Source organism: Parus major, chromosome 3 (assembly GCF_001522545.3).
Source record: "Parus major isolate Abel chromosome 3, Parus_major1.1, whole genome shotgun sequence".
NCBI lineage: Eukaryota > Metazoa > Chordata > Aves > Passeriformes > Paridae > Parus > Parus major.
The window spans coordinates 61,250,149-61,270,416 of record NC_031770.1 but is presented as its reverse complement, the minus strand read 5'-3'; the positions used below and the strand labels follow the sequence as shown (position 1 = coordinate 61,270,416).

Here is a 20,268-nt window from a genome sequence, read left to right as displayed (position 1 = left end):
TATGCACAGACCAGACACTGCTTATCCATTTGTTCTAAGTAGGGTTTTGTTCTTATAGGCAATACCTGTTTGAACAGTGAAATTCATTGAATTCTCTCCTTTTTCTCATTTCAAGAAAAACTTTCTGGTTACTTGCTACACTCATTTCTGGAGTGTTTAATAGCTTCTTAGTAATTTTTGCATGATGAGGATCTTGTATTCTCATTCTCTTCAGAGTTTTAGCAGTAACAAACAACTCAAGTTTTATGCTGATACGTTTATTCAGGATTTTTAATTTTTAAATGTTTTATGATTGTCCTGCTTGAAAAAGAAACATTTGAGAGAGCCTGCATTCAAACAGTATGTTTGAATAGTGGAGACAAATAAAAGAAGAAAGCTACTGTGTTGGCTTTCACTGTACTGCAGTAAACATGTTCAGACAGGATTATCTCTGATTTGTTTTTCTCAAAAATGTATTTGTACTGACTAGGGAAGCATGGATGGTTGTAGATGTTGACTCATTGTCAGGTGTGGGAGGTTACAATATTATTATGATTTGAATTAAATTGCAGCAGCTAAATACATGTCCTGTGTTTTTTTGCTATGGAACTTCTGATGACTTGCACATTCTTATTACATGTGTTACATTTCTTCACCCACGTGGCATATTCTGCCAAGTGGTTTACTCATTTTATTTTGGTATTATACTTTCAGCATTTTTCTCCATTGTCTTTAAAGTCCCTTATTTTCCAGTACTGTATATTTATTTTGGAGAAAGTTATTTTTTGTTGAGTTTCATGGTTTAAGTTAAGTTGATGTTTAGTTTTTCTTTTCATTTTTTTTCTGTTTCCATTTTGCTTTTAACATTGTATGTACATCCATCATTTCCCCTGACAGTGACATACCAAAGGATCTTTGTCCTCTGTACAGGCCAGGAGAATGGGAAGACCTATCCTCTGAGAAAGATATCAATCCCTTCAGCAAATTCAAATCCCTTAGCAAGGAAAAGAGACAGCAGAATGGGGATGCATCTGTTGCTCTGGGTGCCAAACAGATAAAGCCTCCAGATAAGGAAAAGTCTGCTGATTTTGAAGTTCTTCAGTCATCAGAGAGTACAGGCTCAATCAAATCAAAGTCTCTGGAGTTTCCCAACAACATCACTGCCACTGAACATTTGGAAAAGTTTGATGCAGATGCATGTATGAAGGACCCTTCCAGGGAAAAAAATGCTTCAGATACCAAAACCAAAGAAAAATCCCTTCTAGGAGAAAGAGAGGATGACTTTACTGAGCTGGAAAAGACATCATCTCATCTGGATAGAGGGTTGGACAGGAAAATCTCAGTAATGGAAGGCTTGCTGGCTGACCCCAGGGACTTGGGGAGAACTAAGCAGCAGGTAACCAAACCTACTACAGAAGTCCCGGAGCACTTGACAGTTGATTCCTTGGAAAAAAAGGACAGTGTTGAACCTAAAGCTGACTTAGACTTAGAGCTGTGTGAAAAGCAAGATGTTATTCCAGAAGTAAACAAATGTGTCAGTACCCCGACAGGTAAGGTGGAGACTGAATTGGACACTAAGAAAGAGCTAGAGAAAGATAAACTTATTGAATTTTACCTCAATAAAGATGGAAATGGGTCTCAGTCATCTGAAGACTTACACAAGGCTGAAATCCAGAAAGGTGAAAACAATAAAGCAATTGGCATAGACCTTACACTTAGCTGTTCAAAGTCCCAAGCTAATGAAGTCCATACAGTTAAAAGTATGGAGCTTGATTCCTGCTGTGTTGAAAGGAAAGCACCTTCATTAGAAATCAGCTCAGCAGCAGCAGAGGAAAAGGATCTGAAAGAGTCTGTGGACTCTTCATTAGTACCAGCTGTAGACAAGACCTGTCAAGAAACACAGTTAGACAATCAATCAGAAATCAGACTGTGGCTGCTGCAGAAAATTCAAGTGCCAATTGAAGGTAGGTCTCTGGTTATCCTTGTTTCCTCTGAGACTTGGACAGCATTATGACGGTAACCTTTGAATTGACAACCTTCTTTAAATTTCTTCTTTCTGTAATAGCTGGTCTCTTTTTTACCCTTTGTGTATTTGAGTTTTATATTTCCTGCTATCTTCAAATTCTCTAAGCTCGTAGTTTGATAAGTAGCTTGTGTGATCTTTCCACATTCAGTGATCACTGCTTATATAATCTTTATTTCTGTTTGCTGACTTTAAGAAGGATAGTAAATCCAGTTTCAATATTGGCAGGGACACTTCATGACCTAGGAATTGTCACTCCTCATTGCCTCATACCTGTCAGTTACGTTTCTGATAGTATCCAAGGTAGTAGAGCACTGCTGTGAACGGGGGCACTGAAGTATTCTTGACAATATTCGCACATGTCTGGTGTCTCTCATGATATGGAAACCCTTAAAGAAGCGATAAACAGGAACACATGTATAGTCATACTGACTTTTCTCCTTATTGGTCATTGCATTGTCAGAAATAATCCAGGCTGTTCCAGGAAAGCACATACCAGAATGAAATCTCTCTTCAGAGCATGTGCACACATATTACCATTTCTGTGGCAGCCCAGTGCCTCTAAGCACTGGTCTGTCCTGGAGTGTAGATGCTCCCCTCTGGGTAATTTAATGAACTAGTGGACATACCCTTGATTTACCTCAGGTGGTGGAGGATGATTAAAGTGGAAGTCTTTATTTTAAGAACAGTTGTTCTTTAAATAATTTTTCCTTTTTTTCATAAAGGTTTATATGTTGCTGGTGATATTTGGCTGTATGTGTGCACCTAAAACAAAGAAGGCAGCAACTTCAATGTGATTGATAAGTGTTCAATTTTTTTTTTTTGGTCACACTAGCAATTTAAGGAGCTTAAACTGCTTTTAGGCTTGGCCCTGTCTTGTGCAGATAAAAGGTGCTTGTATGGCTGTGTGACTGACTGAGTTGAGAAACTGATTGGGCTTTTTGTGTGTGTGTGCATGCAGGATTACCCTTCAGCCTGGATGGGTTTTTTGGAGCCTAACATGTCCCCTTTATTTTCTCCTGCTTTGTGTTGGAGGCAGCACCCAGCCTGGTCATCTTACCTGTTTCTTTACAGGGCTGTTCTGTACATAGCTGTACAGCTGAGGGGTGACGGGATACCGGCTGTGACAAAATGGGAATAAACGGCCTCAGTTTAGGATGAACGTGGTTTTACTAAACTAGTTGTGCTGTTGATGTCAGGTGTAATTCTGTGTATGGTGCCTCTGAGTATTCCTTTGCACAAGAGTATTAATCTTTGTCACAGTGTTTCATCAGCTGCAGTATTTGTACTCTCCTGTAAGCAGACCGTTTCTCTTGTGTCTTGTTCAGATATGCTTCCTTCAAAAGAGGAGAAGAGCAAGACTCCTCCAATGTTCCTGTGCATTAAAGTAGGCAAGCCAATGAGAAAGTCCTTTGTGTCTCAGAGCATGACCATGTCTCAACAGTACAGTAAAAAGATAAAGCAACCAGAGTACTGGTTTGCTGTTCCTCGGGAAAGGTAAGCTGCACTCCTGTTAGCACAAAAATGTCTGTCTGATACCTTTTAAATATATAGTGCTTTCTGAAGCTGAATCCTGCATTACCTACATGGTCCAAGGTATGAAGTGTAACAGGGATGCTGAGGGGTGCCCTCATTTCATTGTATGCCAGTGACATAAAGCAGTGTTTGTTGCTGGTCTAATACAGCTCTCAGTGGGAAGGGAAAAGGGCTCAGGTGCCACTTGAGGTTAGAAAGATTTATATATATGTAGATATATGTGCTGCTAACATATGATAAAAGAACTGGGAGATGATCAGGGTTTCAGCTGTAATCTAAGAAGTGAGGGAAAGTGGAGCAGTGGTTGGAGGGGCATGGAATCCACTAAGGTCTCAGTGCTAAAAGAAGTAGGTATTTCACATGAGCAAAGGGCATCATGTGGGAAAAGGGAGATACTCCTAACTAAACAAGTGTGTTTGTCTTTTCTCCCATTAAAAAATAGTCCCATTGCAGTAAAATTGAGGAACATAAATGTTTTCCTTCAGGTGTTCATTAATGCATAAATAGTACTCTAGAAAAAAGCAAACCAACAGACTAGAGAAGTGGAGTTCTGTGATTTTCCACATAAATCACCCAAGAATTTTTACTGGAATCAAATATGTGATCCTTTTCTTGACAGAAGACAACTAGAAGAATTGTCTGGTCTGTTGATGAGCAAAAATCAGTGATTCTAGTAAATTAGATGCCGGGAAGGAGGAGTCTGAACTTGTGATCCATCTCAGAAGTGTCTCTTTCAGATGCACTCAATTTTTTAAAAATATTTTTTATTTAATAAACTTAATTTCAAATATGTAGCATGTGTGTTAATTTAAGTGTTTATACATATTTGCTGAAAAGGAGTGTTTCGATTGTCTGGTAGTGTGGAAGTTGCTGTCCTCAAACTCTTCCTGGAGGAGAGGGAGAGGTTTAATCCAGCTGGAATGTGGTCCTTGGGAGAGCAGCTGGATAGCTTTTGGTTTGCTTGCTATCTGAGGATCCCAGTCCTTGACTCTTCAGGGATTGCAAAAGGGTGGGTTCAGAAAATTCTAGGTTGAAGTTAGTAAATAGTAAAATAAATAGTTCAAGGAATTGGAGTAAATAGTTCAAGGAATTGGAGTGATGCTGTACAGTGACACAACACAAAGTCAGTTAGTGCTTTAGGGATAGTGCAGCTAACAGTGAATAAAGCTGCTGAGCTGACTGAGGTCATCTCTGATCACTGCTGTGCAACAAGTAAATCTATCAAGCTTCTAACCACAGATCTGGGAAACAGCTTTTCTTCTTGCCCTTTTATGAGCAGAAACTTTCTGAATGGTGACCAGACCTAATCCATATATAAACTGAAGTGTTGACAACTGTTTTGTACTTCAGTTTTTATAATGAGTAAAAAGTAACTTCCACAGTGAGCTGCTGCAGCAGCACCTGGCCTTGCTGACTGACATACCCAGATCCCTGATGTCACAGCTGCTGTTTGGATCTTGATCAAACAAAGCAGTGAATGATTGGTTGTAAGTTTGGGACTTTTTGGTGCTATTCATGCCTGTTTTAACGCCCCAAAATTGCGTGACAGATCAAGTAGAACTTGGAGCAGAAATTAAATGCAAGACCAACTCCTTTGTATTAAAGCCAGGCATGTCTTTGCCTCTTGAACAAGACGGTGTTTTCTCCAAGATCTTGGATGCTTTCCCAAAGCAAAACACAGCACTTCCTACCTTCTGGGGATATTCTTGCATAGGTATTGTGTAGAGTGTAAACATAAGTGTTGCATCTTAAGAGTGCCATGAACAGTAGGTTGTTTAGGATAGCTTTGCAACGTATTTTAGACAAGATATGAGATCATTTACTAAGTTTAAAACTACTTGGAATGCAATTTATATTTATGTGTGAAAATATCAAGAATACCACTCTCATCTTGTTGGCCACAAAACAGTATAATGAAACACTTTCTCCAGTCCAGTCACAGTAGCTTGTGCAGCATCTTAATGTTTTGTAGTAATTAAAATCAAAAAAACTGTCCGAACTTGGAGTGAGATTGTGAAAAAATTGGTCTGCATGTCTATGTTTAGTGTAAGTTAAATCTTGTTCTGATTTGTTTTTATTTATTTTTTCCTATGATCATAGCATTTGCTGTTAAAACAGCTTCTGTCATTTGTTATGAAAATGCTCCAATTTCAGCCTTGTCCCATAGCCCACAGCTCCCAACAGAGCTGTTCTTCCATGTGCAGGCTGCTGCTACTTTCTGGAAACTTTATTAATACAGGAAGAGGACTTTTAGGCTGGTTCTCTTTATAAAGGCACTAGATCTTCTGTCACATTTGCTGTAGGTGTTCTCTCTCCATGTGTGGCTCCCTGGGTGCTGCGTGTGTCCTGGCACACATCGCCCTGTGAGCAGCATGGCTGAGTTAATCAGTGACTGCAGCACTGCTTTGTGCTGCCTGCTTGGTCACAGCAGTGCTCACCTCAGCACACAGAGGGGGTGCTGGGCATCTTGAGGTGCCTTATATACAGATTACTCAGTCTAGGGCAGCTTCTTGCCAGGTTCAGCTGAGCAGAGGGGCACCCATGCTTTTGGACACAAATAGAGATTGACTATTTTGCTGGAAAGTTTTGCAATGGGTATAGCTTACAGTATTAGAGGGTAAGTCTCTGTGTGCTCTTACTGTGTGGATTTATGTTTAAATGGTATGCAGGTTTCCCATCCTAGTGGATTTTGAGTAGTAGTAGCTCAGTAATTAGGTCACACATTTCCTCAAGACCTTTTGCAGGAAAGTATCTTGCACTGAGACAGAGGTAGTAATGCAGAATTTCTTCGTAAATAATAGCATTGACTAGTTCCTTAGTCAAGAAGTAAATCTCTCTAATTTTCCACAGTGTAAATTTTGCAAACAGGTTTGGTTTATGAATGTATAATTTGCACTGAAGTTGATGTAAAAGACATTGCACTGAGATCCTCCCGCTGAGAGGGCATCCACTTTTTTGCAAGATTTAGAATAGTTTTGAATTAGCCTTTTATAAGGAGAATACTCCTAGACTCCTGATAATAAGATATCAAATTGTACAGAGGAAATTCATGAAAACCTCTTTTTGTCTGTAGCTTAGTGTCTTATACTGAGGGCTCATAGAAGTCTCTATAAGTTCATAAAAGGATATGAGGGCTTACAGCAACTCGGTCCTCAAGATTTGTGAAGAATGATCATTTAGTCAAGCACATTTGTCATAGGATTGCTCTGGGTTAATGTCTTTCTCTCGGCCAGGAGCAGTGGTTGGACTTAGAGCCTTTTAAATGTTTTCTTTCTGGAGTTACTAACTTCGGGTTTCTATAGTTTTCTTTTTCCAAGTACTTTGTTTTATTGATGTTTCTCTTTTAGTGTATGATACGCTCATAAGCATGTGATCACCAAAACAGCTATTGAGTTTTAGGATAAATTTTCTCACAGCTGTCAAGTTGGCTGTAAGAAAGTTCCTCAAGAAGCGGTTTTTCAATTTAAAAATTGGCTCAAATGTTTTCAGTTTGGTAGCTTGGAAATACCATTGTAGCATAATGTTAGAATTTTTATTAGAAGAGTATCCCTTTTCAGAATGACATCATCTCTGTAATCACCTATTTCTATTTTATGCTGCTGCTGCTTAAATCTGGACTGTCTGGATTTATTTATCAACTGTCCATTGCAGAGAAAAACTTAGTTATGTACTACTTAAAAAACCTGAGCATGTACAAGTCCATGGGGCCTGACAGGAAACATTCTGAGTATATTGAGGAGGTTGGTTGATGTTATTACAAAGCTGCTTTTTATCATCTTTTGAAAGGTTTTGTTCACTGGGGAGTGTTCCTTAATAATTGGAAAGACAAATGCTGCAACCCTTGCCAGAAAAATTGAAGAAGTATCTGTGGGAGTCCAGGGCAGTCAGCTTCACCTCAGTCTCTGGGAAGCAAGTTCTTATAGACAGCATTTCCAAGCACACAGAGGGAAAGAAGTGATCAGGATCAGCTGTCATATATTTACCAAAGACAAATCTCATTTCTACTGACCTAATAACTTTTCTGTTTGAGATTGCTAGCTCTTTGAGCAAGGAGAGAGCAAGGGATTGTTGTTTTACCATCACACTACTAAGGTTTTCAACACAGTCTTCCATAATATCCTTGTAGCCAGACTGGAAAGATATGACCTGGACAGGTCGGCTACAGGTGGTTGAATAATGACTGGACCATTGGCCTCAAAGGGTTGGTAGTTGGTCTGAGTGGCAGTGAGGTACAAGTGATATTCTTGGGGACTGATACTACTTAATGCCTTCACTGATGACATGGACATTGAGACAGAACACACCTTTGTCATTTTGGGGAATAACAGAAAATTTGGAGAGTGCTCATAATTGGAGGGCAGGGCTGCTCTTCAGAGGAGTCTCAATACAATAGGCTGACAGAAATGTCAGGAAGTTCAGAAAAGGCAAATGCAAAAGTTGTGCACTTGGGATGGAGCAGTTCCTGCAGCAGTAGGTGAGGACAGGCAGCCTGGGGAGTAGCTTTGCCGAAAAGGAGTTGAGGAAGTTGAGAGCAAACTAAACGTGTCAGTGGTGTGTCCTTGCAGTAAAGAAGGCTTTGTTTCTTGCTGATTCAAGTAAGGAAGTACAGCTAAACCACTTGGGTGGCCATTATTCCCCTCTTCCTTTTGGACACTTGGTTTAAAAATGGAGGGCAGGGAACCAGAAACAGAAAACATAGGATGGCGCCCAGCTCGTCTCAGTTCATGTGCTGTATGCTTTGGAGGAAATGGTGATAAAAGGGAAAAAAAAACAAACCCAGGAGACTGGCTACACATGGAGAACTTGTAGAATCATTGCTGGAGATTTTCCAACTCAAATGGACAAGAATGTGCAACCTGCTCTAACTTGGAAGTTATCTCTGCTGTAAGCAGGAGCTGGCCTAGATGATTTCCAGAGATGGCTTAAAACATAAATACATTCTGTGATTTTGAGATATGAGTGTGCTGCTCTCCTTCATGCACCTGCTTAAATGTGCTTTCAAACTGATCTTAGCCAGACAGCAGACATCAGTACTTTTATTATATTTTCATAGGGATTTGTAGGAATTAAGTAGTTAGCTTTCCAGAGTAGGACTACTGTACATAAAATACACAGTGCTCAAGTCAGTTGTCTCTTTCAGTTAAAGTTCTAATTAATTAGCAAAGAGTTAATCAGACTGCTTTTTCTGAAACCTCTGTGAGCAATGCTAATTTATTCCTTTTTCATCATTTCCATGATGAAGCAAAGTAAATCCTTTATTCTTTTTGTAGACTCGAAAAAATCTGGAATTATACTAGTGATCCTAACAAACTGTTACAGGGCTGAAAGGGTATTTTAAGATTATTTGTGCATACATATAAATCCAAGTAATTTGAAATATGGTGGGGGCGGGGGTGTGGAGGGGATATCTAAATTTCTGAAAGTTTTTTTTCTGTTTTCCATTGATCTAAGAGTTACTGGATTTTCACTTTCTGGTGAAAAGCAGGAAAAAGATGCAGTGTCATATGCACTTACTATCTGCCCTCTTTACTGTGGGTCTGATTCTTTGTTGGCAATTTAGCTTCTTGTGGGTCCACTGTTACATTCCTCTTAGAAATTGCATGTGTTCATTTTAACTTAATACATAAGTTCCTTCTTAAGAAATTGTTTCATGATTTGTTATGGATGTTGTCAAGAAATATCTTTTTAAAGGCAGTGGCTGAGAGCTGACTACATTTATGGAAGAGCATGTGCTGCTGGTACTATATCATTAGCAAAGCTGTCGGTAACAGCTTATTTTCATAATGCTAAGAGAATGAAGATTGTTTTGTGGTTAGCCTCTATAACTTTTAAAGGGCAGCTAAAACTGTAGTGTAGACTTCACTGGTGATCTCATTGCTTGTTTCATCCTGGAGGTCAAACTAAATGCGTAAAGTGAAAGTTCTACGGAGTTAATTTTTGTGACTGTGACCTAATATCAATCAGTTTGACTTCTTAATACAAATTGTGTGGGACCATTGCTTTACCAAGATACTTTGGCTTTGCATATAACAAAGAAAGGGGAAAAATATATTGTGGGGAGTGAAAGCAGAAGAAACCTTGAAGTGGTTCAGGCTGCCAGGTGGAGGGAGCTGTTGCCTTTTGTGGTCTGGGAAGGTGGAGGTATGCTGGTATCCTGTTTGTGTAGTTGTCCCTGCTTTGGCATTGGGCAAAACCTCTGTGCTACATGACAATGTTGTGTTCATGGACACTGAGCAATGGTTGTCTCCTCCTCTTCTCTTCACAGGGTGGATCACTTGTACACATTTTTCGTTCAGTGGTCACCAGAAATATATGGGAAAGATGCCAAAGAGCAGGGTTTTGTTGTAGTAGAAAAGGAGGAGCTTGACATGATTGACAACTTCTTTAGTGAGCCCACTACTAAAAGCTGGGAGGTGAGTGCTTTCTGCCTTTACATGAAGCTTGTGCGTATCAAATGTGCATCCTCTGCTAAGAATCTCAGCAGTTGTTCTTTTGAGGATTTTTATGGTGTTTCTTTATAATAGTTGCTGCTTCATATACAGGACTCGTTATGGTTTGTATCTATCCCAGAAATGTATTCATATTCCTTCAGTCTTCATTTCTTCTCTCCCTAGAAAGAGCAGGTAAACAATTGGGAGCTCTCTGGTGTGCAACCAGCAGAAGTTGTGTAAATATTTTGACCATGTGATACTAGTCTTTTGCAAAGCTATACAGGCGTATGTGGTCAGCACTGCTAAATTACTAATGTATTTATATACTAAAAATATTTCAAAATGTATATATGCATGTAAACATCAACCCAGACTGCTGTGTGCTGGTTGAAATGGATTGAGGTGTGGTGATATGCCAGACCCTTGCTTCTCTGGTGCACACAGCAGTACTGTTTGAATATTGGGTGTAAGTGGGCTAAGTTTATCATTGGACTTTGGCTTTTTCATGTGTGGTCTTCTGCAATCTGTTTTAACCACTTGGCATGCTTGTGCTTGTTATCTCTTTCTTCTGCGTACAAAGCCTAGTTTCTAAGGGAAATAAGCTTGCATCATATTTCTCAATGCTCAAACACTTTCTGTGCTAAGGATATGGGATAAATGAGACAAATAAATTCCAAAGTGGGAAATATCTTGATGGTGATTAAAAAAGTTATCTGATTATTTGTCTTAAACATAAACTTGTTTTCTTTAAATTCTACTACCCTATTTTTTTTGAGCATTTTTTTGAGGATTTTTATCTTCACAGTATGTTCTGTTGAAAAATGGAGCTTGGAAGTGGGACTTGTAATTTGAAAAGTATCAACCTCTACTCCCAAGATAATATTTTTACAGTTTTGTAGCTTCTTAATGTTGGTGCTTTGTGAGCTGAAAGATAAAAAAAAAAAAAAAAAAACCTTCCTTGTTTTGCTTAGAGCTGAGTGCAGTCATACATTGCTCTAGATTTCACTGTTCAGTTATTTGCATGCTATTTTCATAAAACCACAATGAAGGAAAGTCAGTGAAAACAGATGTAGGAGAGATCTGGTCACACTGGGAGCTTGTCTCTCATTGTTTCATTGAGATATTTATTGAAAGGAAGAAAAGCTGGAAACTGCTTTTAAAGGTGTGTCTCTTTTATTTGTAATATATTCCAGCTTCACCAATTTAAAGTAGGTCTGCCAGGAAATCTCTATTGAATTAAGTCCAAATTTGGGCATGATGACTGTGAAAGTTTCACTCTCCCTTGCGGGGAAACAGAAACTCTAATTGTAGAGAAGCATATAAGCAATTCCTTCACAGCATGCCATGGCCAGTAGCTGTCTGTCAGTCTTGAGGCTCAGAAGTCTTGCCATTAGAGCAGGGGTAGAGTAGTGGGTACTGAAAATAAACTGCTAGATGATGAAACAGAGACAAATGCCTTTGAATATTCGAATTATTTACTGTGCCAGACCAAACCAGGAGGAACCTTTTGTGGAGGTATGTTGAATTGTTTCTTGTTTGAACAGCATGGATCTGATGACAGAACTTCTGTCCTAGTAATAAACAAGCTCTGTACTCAGGTGGGGGGCATTTCCACCTCATGTAGCTTCCTTTCTCAGCTCTGTAAAATCTTTGAAAGACTTTGTAGGTCTGGTTTCTGTAGTGGTCGATTCTTTTAACCCATTTTTGCTTTTGTGTGGTCTGTAAATACCTGATCTTGCAGATGCCTCTTTCTGCAGTTGTTGACTGAACTTCATTCACATGTGCAGTTCAGACACTGAATAAATGTGCATGCAGAGAAGAGAAGCTTTTCTGTCTCTGGCACCAATTTTCAATTTACAACTGTATTAATACATTTTCTCTGGTTGCCTAAGTGAGTTTGGTTGTATTTTACTCCAGATACCTCTTGGTTGATTTGCTGTTGGCTGATACTTTTCCCCCACTCCTGGAAGAGAGACTATTACTAAAAGAAAGTCCTCAAAAGGGGAGTTGTGTACTTTCGATTTAAGGTCTAAAAGATGTTAATAAAAATATATATATATATACAAGAATGGTCTGGGAGATGAGAAGGGAAAACAAACCACTCAGAAGATGAAAAAAGAGCAATGATACAAGTAGAAAAATTGTTTTCTTTGAACAGTTTGTTGTGGGCAGGTTTTTTATATTTTTAATTACCCTAATTTTGCAGTGCAAACCTCTCCTGAAATTGACCATATGTAAAATTTTCCAGCACAGGATTATCTGCACTCTCAGAAAGAGGTGATGGAGGGACAGGATGAAGCTGTAGAGTTTTGCAGTATCATGGGCAGGAATACCTGTAACTGCTCAGGTGTGCAGGGACATATAGCAGTGTTTGTTCTGCAGGCTGCATTTTGCCTTGTGATCCTGACTTCCTCTCTTTTCCTGACCCTGCCGTGGAGTGCCGGTGCCCAGGTGCCCTGTTCAGCTCTAAGCATCTGCGGGAGAGCGTGGGCCAGACATGAGTGCATGCAGCAGAAGTGCAGCACTCATCCCACTGGGGATGCCTGGTGTGACTGAGGGTATTAGGGCTGTGTGAGCTCCTCATCAGCCCTGGTCATCATGCAAAACTTCTGTGCTTTGTTGTGTGCTTAAATCGACACCTGGAGTCAGTCTAGTGCATTTGCTTCCTCGCCTGAGGAGCAGGTGTGTGTAGGACCTCCAGGCATCTCTTCCCAGTTGTGTCGACTGTTGACAGCTTCTGCAAGTTCCAGCAGTGAATCCTGAAGGGTGGAGGAATTATGCAAAACTTGATCCGTGTGTAACATGAAAGCCATTTGGAAGCCTTATTGGCAGCGAGGTCCGTAGCAGAGCACAGTGGGCTCTGCAGCTGCATCCTGAGATTCCTGCTCCAAGGATAAGACCACTGTGGTGATAAACGTGTGGAAGGAAAGGACGGTTTAAGGTTTCCTGTTTGTTTTGTAGCTAGGCCTCATTGCTTCCCCTTTTCTTTCTCATCAGCTTAATTTCAGAGCTTTTGCTGTTGCTTCCTGTGTGCCATGGTGGCACTGAATCCCAGCTAAAGATTTTGCCTGTTTGCTTTAGGGTACCTGTGCTTGATAAAATTATCCTATATGGTGTTTTTTCTCCAAATAGTGTGACAGCTGAGGAGTAAGTTTTAAATGAATTGGCTTCAACAGAGGAATGATGGTGTTAAGAGCTGTGCTTTAGGTTGGACACTTGTTCTCTTGCCACAGATCATTACTGTAGAAGAAGCTAAACGACGAAAGAGCGTTTGCAGTTACTATGAAGAAGAAGAAGATGATGATACTTTGCCTATCCTAAAGCATCACAGCGCTCTCCTGGAGAACATGCACATAGAGCAGGTATGGCTGGGAAACCCTCAGGTTTCCTCCTTAGATGTGGTGCTGTCTCTGTTGAGTGTGAGAAAGAGAATAGGTTGGGGCACTGCCTGTGTTGCTTGTGTAACCTTTTCCCTCATTCCCTGCTCCTGCCCAGCTTGCCCGGCGCTTGCCCGCGCGGGTGCAGGGCTACCCGTGGCGCCTGGCATACAGCACGCTGGAGCACGGGACCAGCCTGAAGACTCTGTACCGCAAATCGGCTTCTCTCGACAGTCCAGTTCTCCTTGTCATCAAGGATATGGACAACCAGGTAAGGTTCTGCGGGGGTTGAGCAGAAAGGGCAGCATTTTGAAAAGTGATCATTATGAAATTAAGTGAAATGTTAGTCATACTATGAAGCGATGTCATACGAAAATAAGACATTGGTGTTTCCCCTTCTATTTTCTACTTCCTAAACTAGAGTTACCACAGGAAGTGTTTCAGCATTAATAAAAACTTTAGAATTGCAATGAGTACAGTAGAGCTTTTGGAAATACCTTTCTTAGGTATCTCAGTTAAGGATCTATCACAAGTGGTGCCTCTCTGAAGGTCTCATTCTTCAGTAGTTGCTAGAGTCAGCAATGCTGCTGCCATTGTTGTCATTGGCTTTTACTTGCAGGATACAGAAGATGTGGGAGAATACTTGCACATCTGATGCACTTCACTAGTTGGTTCTAACATGAAAATCAGCTCAGTTGTTCGTAAAAAATATTTTTAAATGTTTGGGGGTTTTTCACTTGAATTCTGTGATATTACTTTCCACAAAAGTAGTGTAATAATTTTATTCTGACAGATATTTGGAGCGTATGCTACACATCCCTTCAGGTTTAGTGACCATTACTATGGCACTGGTGAAACATTCCTCTACACATTCAGTCCACATTTCAAGGTAAGTAGGTGTCCACTTTCTGAAATAAGGTTTTTGGGTTCCACTTCTGGAACATTCATGAGATTTTTATGAAGTTAACATGTTTGAGTGTAGAAGATGTTCCACATGTTGATGAATGCAGTTAATCATTCATTGCTTCATTGCAATACCTTAAGCGAAAGTGTCTGCAGTTATCTGAAGAGAGGACAGTCTGTCAGGATAAGGAGAGAGTTTTAAGTGAATTGAAGGGGGAAGCAGGAAGAAGGAGTGGACTGTCAAAAGACTCACCTTGGAAGGCAATGATACCATGAATAGGATATAATTTCATGCATTCCTAGGATCACAGTGACAATAAAATAAGAGTGCTACTGAAACACCCCTTGATGCTCATGGCTTATGCACTTTTTCCATATTGAACACATTTTTCTTTTTTAAGAGGGTACCACTTGATTTAGGGAGGGAAGCAGAATTTAAAGTAATAATAGTTTTATTATGTATTAAATATGTAAATAGTTTTATTATATATTAAATATTTATTGATCCTTTACTTTATACCTTACTTTTTCCCCTTTCAAGAAAAAGATGACCACACCTTAGTTGCTAAGAGCAAGTACCCATTAGTTTGAGATTACTCATAGTCCAGATATGTTCATGTTTTTTCCCCTCCTCAGGTATTTAAATGGAGTGGAGAAAACACCTACTTCATCAATGGAGACACTACCTCTCTGGAGCTTGGAGGTGGAGGGTGAGTGAGTATTTGGTTTTCAAATCATATAGCCAACTTTTTTTTTTCTTTTTTTTAATTTTAAGTGGGAATAGGGGCAATAGTAGATGCAAGAAAAATTTCCCAGTAAAGTGGCTGATCTTATTTTTAGTAAGCTGTTCAGTGGAGATAGCTCAGCAATTTGATTGCTGTTACAGACTGAGAGCAATTTTGTTTGCTTAGAGGGACTGATATTAGGCAAGTAGGGTTTGTTGCAGAGTTGGGGCTGTTCTTAGCCAGGAAATAAACAGATGTTTTGGCTAGATACATTACTCATTGCTGAAGCGGTTTGTCACTGGAAGATAATCCCTAATGGCAATTTTGCCATCAGTTTCTAGGGTTTATCATGTGTGGTCCTTATTCTATTGATGCACAAAGCAAGGATGCATACAGGGCATAATCAGGTCACAAGTTTCAAAGGTCAGTAGGTACAAAATCAAGGGCTACGGCTGTACAACTAACTGAAGATTACTTGGAGGTTGCACCATGGGGCAGCGGGGCATGGTTTGCATCAGGAGTGGATAAGCAGAAGGTGCTCTGTCCACATCCAGACAGCCAGGGAAGGGACCCCAAGGTCTGTGCCCTGTTGTAGCCACAGCTGGCAGTGTTAACAGCTGGGTGGCCCATGGCTGTGGGCCCTCGCAGGGTCCTACACGCTGCCCTGCTCACTGGTGCAAACAAAGCAAGGGGACTGCTCCACGAGCTTCTTGGCAAGTGCTTTGCCAGGACTGAGCTCTTCACATTTGGCTTCAGGGTCACCTAGCTTCCTCTGTATCACTTCTTTGATTGTTTAGACAGCTTTCAGTGCTTTTACTGTTCCATCTAATACTAAATCTGTCGTGTATTTCCTTTCTAGTGGCCGGTTTGGTTTATGGTTAGATGCAGATTTGTATCATGGGCGAAGCAACTCCTGCAGCACCTTCAATAATGACATCTTAACTAAGAAAGAAGATTTCATAATACAAGATGTAGAAGTATGGACATTTGAGTGAAACACTGACTGCCTTAAGGACTGGATCCATTAGGCACTAAGCTATCCAGAAGGTGCAGGCTGCCTCACAATGTTACACGCTTTTTCCTCGAGTTTGTACAGGAGCATGACTACGCAAAAAAACCAACCAAACAACCCAAGAATAAAAGAATTGGTTTTGAGAGGCAGTAAGAGACAGAACAGTAAGAGATTACTCTGAAGTGTTTTTTACTTCCTCTTCAGCACTCTTCCATTGAAGATACAATGCTTATGAAAATGTTCATGATGTATAAGTTGAAAACTTTTTATGTAACTGTGAAAAAGATCCTGTGGAAGAACTATAACTGTCTTGTACATTCCATGTGTATTTATGTTCAACATGCAAACGCTGACCAAAAATAAAAGGTTACTTTACCAAAATCTACAGCATACTGTTTGCCATGGAAAAGAATCAGAAATAGGTGTACACAGCACTTAAGGGAACATGTTTTTAAAATTATTTTATTTATTGTTACTGTATAGTAGATTTTTTTTGTAAATGTATTAGCTATGAGTTTTTTTGTTTAATGTTTCAAATCTCATTTTGATAATCACTGTTGAGGTAGGTTTCTTATGCATTGGCATTTATTCTGAATCAATTTATTTGATTTCTGAAGTTAATTTTTATATTTTTATTTTGTAAATGAGATTTGGTTTTCATTATGCCCTAATTAGAGGGTTTGTTTTCCTTGCAGAAACACTTGAGTGCATAATTCTGTTTCATTTTCTTTTCCTGAAATGAGAGAGAAGGTGGATAGTGCTTCTTCTTAACTCTGCTGTCACATTCCTGTTAATATATTACTATTTTGGCAATTTGTGGAGACATTGAGCAACTGCCCCCTGCTGTAGACTTTATCAGTTCTGCTGCAGTCCACAGGATTGGGATAGCATGCTCTGAGCACCTGCATTTGACTGCTCATGAAGGACATTTCTAAGAGAACTGGTTTTCTGTATCACCACCAAATGATTCAAAATAAGCCACCCACTGTGTTTTTATGAGCATTTCTCTACAAATTGGAGAATTTGTTAAGGAGAAAATACAATTGTGTCCTAACAGGCACATTAGTGTAAAACTTGTTTTCCTAATAATTAAATATATCATTTCCTTTTAAAAAAAAAAATATTTGAAGCAGCAGTCTGGTTTAGGATTTGACAGGCAACTAAATATTCTTGTTTCTTTTTAATGAAATTATCAGATATTTTCCCCTCCCCCTGTCAAAGCTGAAAATACTCTATATAACAAAATTTGTAAAATTTATTTTACTAATAAAATATATTACAAAATTATAAAACATTTGGTAAATGGGGAGAGTGTGAGAGAGAACTGGCAATCTTCACTGTTTGCTAAGGAATTCTGCTTTACCATTAAGCTGTGGTTTGGTTTACACAATCCAAGCTTAACTAATACTAGGATGCTGTCCTGGCCTCAGACTTGAATGTTTCATTGTCCTGAGAAAGGCAGGTTTTAGAGAAAGTAGTGTGCATTAAAACAGTACAATCTAATGTTGGAATATTATTAACTGAGTAATACAACTCAATTTACTTACTGCTCAGTCCTTTTTGAATAGATTAAGTAATAAAAGAAAAAAAGCCAATTGCTTTTCTTTCAAAAGCATTTCTAAATCTTAATCCTGCACAGAAGTTGCACAGTCTAAAAAAAACAATGCTATACACAGCCTGTAACACGCTGCACATGAGCTTTTCACACTTCCTTTCTTTGTGGTCTACTATAGCCATAAATAAAGTTTGTATTGGTAGTGCTTTAAAATATTTTGAAAGTTGTTGACAGCATAATGCTTTGAAGAAACCCAGAATATTTAACACTCTTTTCTCTTTTAAATGGTGGCAGAAGACCACTTAATAGTTAAAAAACCCAACCAAACACACAACAAAAAATCCCCACAACAAACAAAATGAAACCAAGTTCAACATTTTGCATACATTTCACTCTTGCTACCTACAACTTACTTCATTATATTATCCTTGTCAAAGCATATCTAAACGCTGTGGTCTATATTCAAAACAGTGTTGTTCAATCAAAATTCTGTGACCCTTAAAACTATGAATATTGAATATATGTAATGCAGTGCTATCACAATATTTTCAATAAAGGAATTTATGCATTCAGAAACTTGTTACAAATGCCTTCTCCTTTATTCACAAACTTTAGAACATTTTAAAGATGAAAGGATGCATCTTAAGTTACAGGTTATGCCTTATACCTGTGCCACCTCATAAAACAAGAATATCAGCAATACTGTATTTTATAAACAGAGATAAGGAGGCTGGAAATTTTGCTGGGGTTGGGTTTGGGGTTTTTTTGTGTTTAGTATGGTATGTCCTCAAAGAGAGCTGTGTTTTGAATTCACTCTGAGATGAACTGTCACAAAGGGCTAAGAAATGCCAGGAAAGAGCTAGCAGTTTACCTGGTAGTTCTTGCTGCTACTCTCAGCTGCAGTGAATGACATGTATCCCCTTATCTTTTTTGACCAACCTCTTCCCAGAAGTCAAAAGTCCATATGCATCATTTTTGTATGCACCCTTTTCGTATTTCCGAAGTGTTCATGTGTATTTTTATGTCCAGCTAAGCAAAGCAAAGATGTCTTAAAACTACCTGGTTCTTGGGTTTTTTTGGCTTTCATTGTATACATCAGTGGTATTGAAACAAAAGAAGCTACAATTACATGTGGAATTGAACAAGTGCATTATGCGTGAGCCGTGCTCTGAGTGAAATGGCAGCAACAGCTTTTCTAAAGAAACTGGAAAATTATGGTCACTAGTAATTTTTCTCTCGGGGAGAACAAGATCTTGTTCTTGCAACATCAAATATGTGTCCCTTCAGTGGTACTTGGACACAGATTTTTGATTCAGGACTGTTCAAATACACACAAATCAGGCTTGTCAGTAGCCAGGTAATTGCAGATGTTTTATTTGGTGGTGGTTTAAGTGCAGGTTTTGTGTTGGATGTTTTGCACAAAGGCTGGCTTTAGAGCAATGGAAAGTCCAGTTATGTTTAGAACTCTAAAGATTTATTACGTATAAACTCTAAAGATTTGATTTGCCTGTTTGTAGCAGAGAAAAGGAGCAGGTTAGGTCATTGCAAGGGGGCTGCCCAGCATTCTGCAGGTTGGCACATCTGGCAAGTGAGTTGCTTCAGGTAGAATAGCCAACCATGTCCTGTTTGTACAGATACAGCTTGCTTAAAAAAAAAAAAAAAAAAAAACAACAAAAAAACCAAACCATTTCTGAAAATCACTGTCTAAATTTTTCGTCTCATTACCTTTTAAAACACTGTAGTCTGTAATCTGTGGGACAAGTAGTTTGTGCCTTTTGAGCTGCACGAAGAGCACATTTAAGTTGGAGGGTCAGTGATTCTGTAGCTCTAGTCTAATGAACAGGGCAAACGATTTTAAAGACAAACTATTAAGAGAACATTTTTAGAACTTGAAGGCTAACTACCACTTACCAATACCCTCTATTAGCTTCAGAAGTAGTTGATAGGAGGAGGGTGGTGAGGCACTGGAATGGATTGCCCAAAGTTGTGGATGCCCCCCCATTCCAGGAGTGCTGGATGAAGCCTTGAGCAGCCTGGTGTAGAGAAAGGTGCCCCTGCCCGTGGCAGGAGGGGTTTTGTCAGAACAAGATGGTCTTTAAGGTCCCTTCCAACCCAAACCATTGTGTGATTTTATGAAATATCTTACTTAGGCTGTGAATTAGCATATCTGTCATGAGCAGTCAACAATTTCAAGGCTGTCAGCTTATGCAGTTAGAACAAACATCATATTTTAGCCCTCACTGCTGGGAGTGTAGAAGAGAAAATGTAGACTTGATTGGAAAAATATCTGGAATTATATTAGCGACCCTGAACAAACTGCAACAGTGCTGAAATGGTGTTTTGTGCACATAAAAATATCCAAGTAACTTGAATTAAGTAACTTGAACTAAGGGCAAAATGTTTCAATTTCTCGAAGGCTTTTCTTGGTTTGTGTTGATCAATGAATTGCTGGACATAACCTTCTGATGAAAAACGAGAAAGATCATATGCACTTACCCTTCTGTCAGCCCTCTTTACTGCGCAGGGTATTTTGTTGTTGGTTTGTTTGTTTTTCCCCGCGGCAATTCGACTTTTAATGAACTCAGAACGCGTTCACATGGTTTTATGCCCCTAATTTTTTTTTATTATTATTATTATTTTTTATTTTGGTGAAAACTTTGAGCGCCGCTTCCGCTCCGCATGTGCCAGGCGGGAGGAGCCGGGCGGTGCCAGCGGCGGCTCCCGGGG

General features: G+C 39.4%; 1 protein-coding gene and 1 long non-coding RNA gene across 9 annotated transcripts in view; one reads left to right on the top strand and one right to left on the bottom strand.

Annotated features, from left to right (window-relative positions):
• NCOA7 (nuclear receptor coactivator 7) overlaps positions 1-18,117 on the top strand; it is an 81,314-nt gene extending 63,197 nt beyond the window's left edge. For 4 of the 7 annotated variants that reach the window (XM_015622234.2, XM_033512811.1, XM_015622232.2 and 1 more), the window contains 8 exons: positions 877-1,943; positions 3,331-3,499; positions 9,804-9,951; positions 13,203-13,331; positions 13,465-13,617; positions 14,140-14,235; positions 14,886-14,959; positions 15,834-18,117. In XM_015622234.2, the coding sequence (XP_015477720.1) occupies positions 877-1,943; positions 3,331-3,499; positions 9,804-9,951; positions 13,203-13,331; positions 13,465-13,617; positions 14,140-14,235; positions 14,886-14,959; positions 15,834-15,969 (1,972 nt within the window). In that variant the 3' untranslated portion in view covers positions 15,970-18,117. Of the gene's footprint in view, positions 1-876; positions 1,944-3,330; positions 3,500-9,803; positions 9,952-9,975; positions 11,485-13,202; positions 13,332-13,464; positions 13,618-14,139; positions 14,236-14,885; positions 14,960-15,833 lie in introns of those variants that run through there. The other 3 variants (XM_015622237.3, XM_015622233.2, XM_015622238.2) reach the window with 3 other exon arrangements.
• LOC107202029 lies at positions 17,576-20,252 on the bottom strand. 2 transcript variants are annotated; one of them, XR_004496417.1, is made up of 4 exons: positions 20,038-20,252; positions 19,453-19,595; positions 19,267-19,373; positions 17,576-19,163 (listed from the first exon to the last, which is right to left on the bottom strand). It is a non-coding gene; the product is annotated as an uncharacterized LOC107202029 (long non-coding RNA). The 2 variants fall into 2 exon arrangements; XR_004496418.1 differs by having other exon boundaries at positions 19,267-19,321.
• Positions 20,253-20,268: the final 16 nt, after the last annotated feature.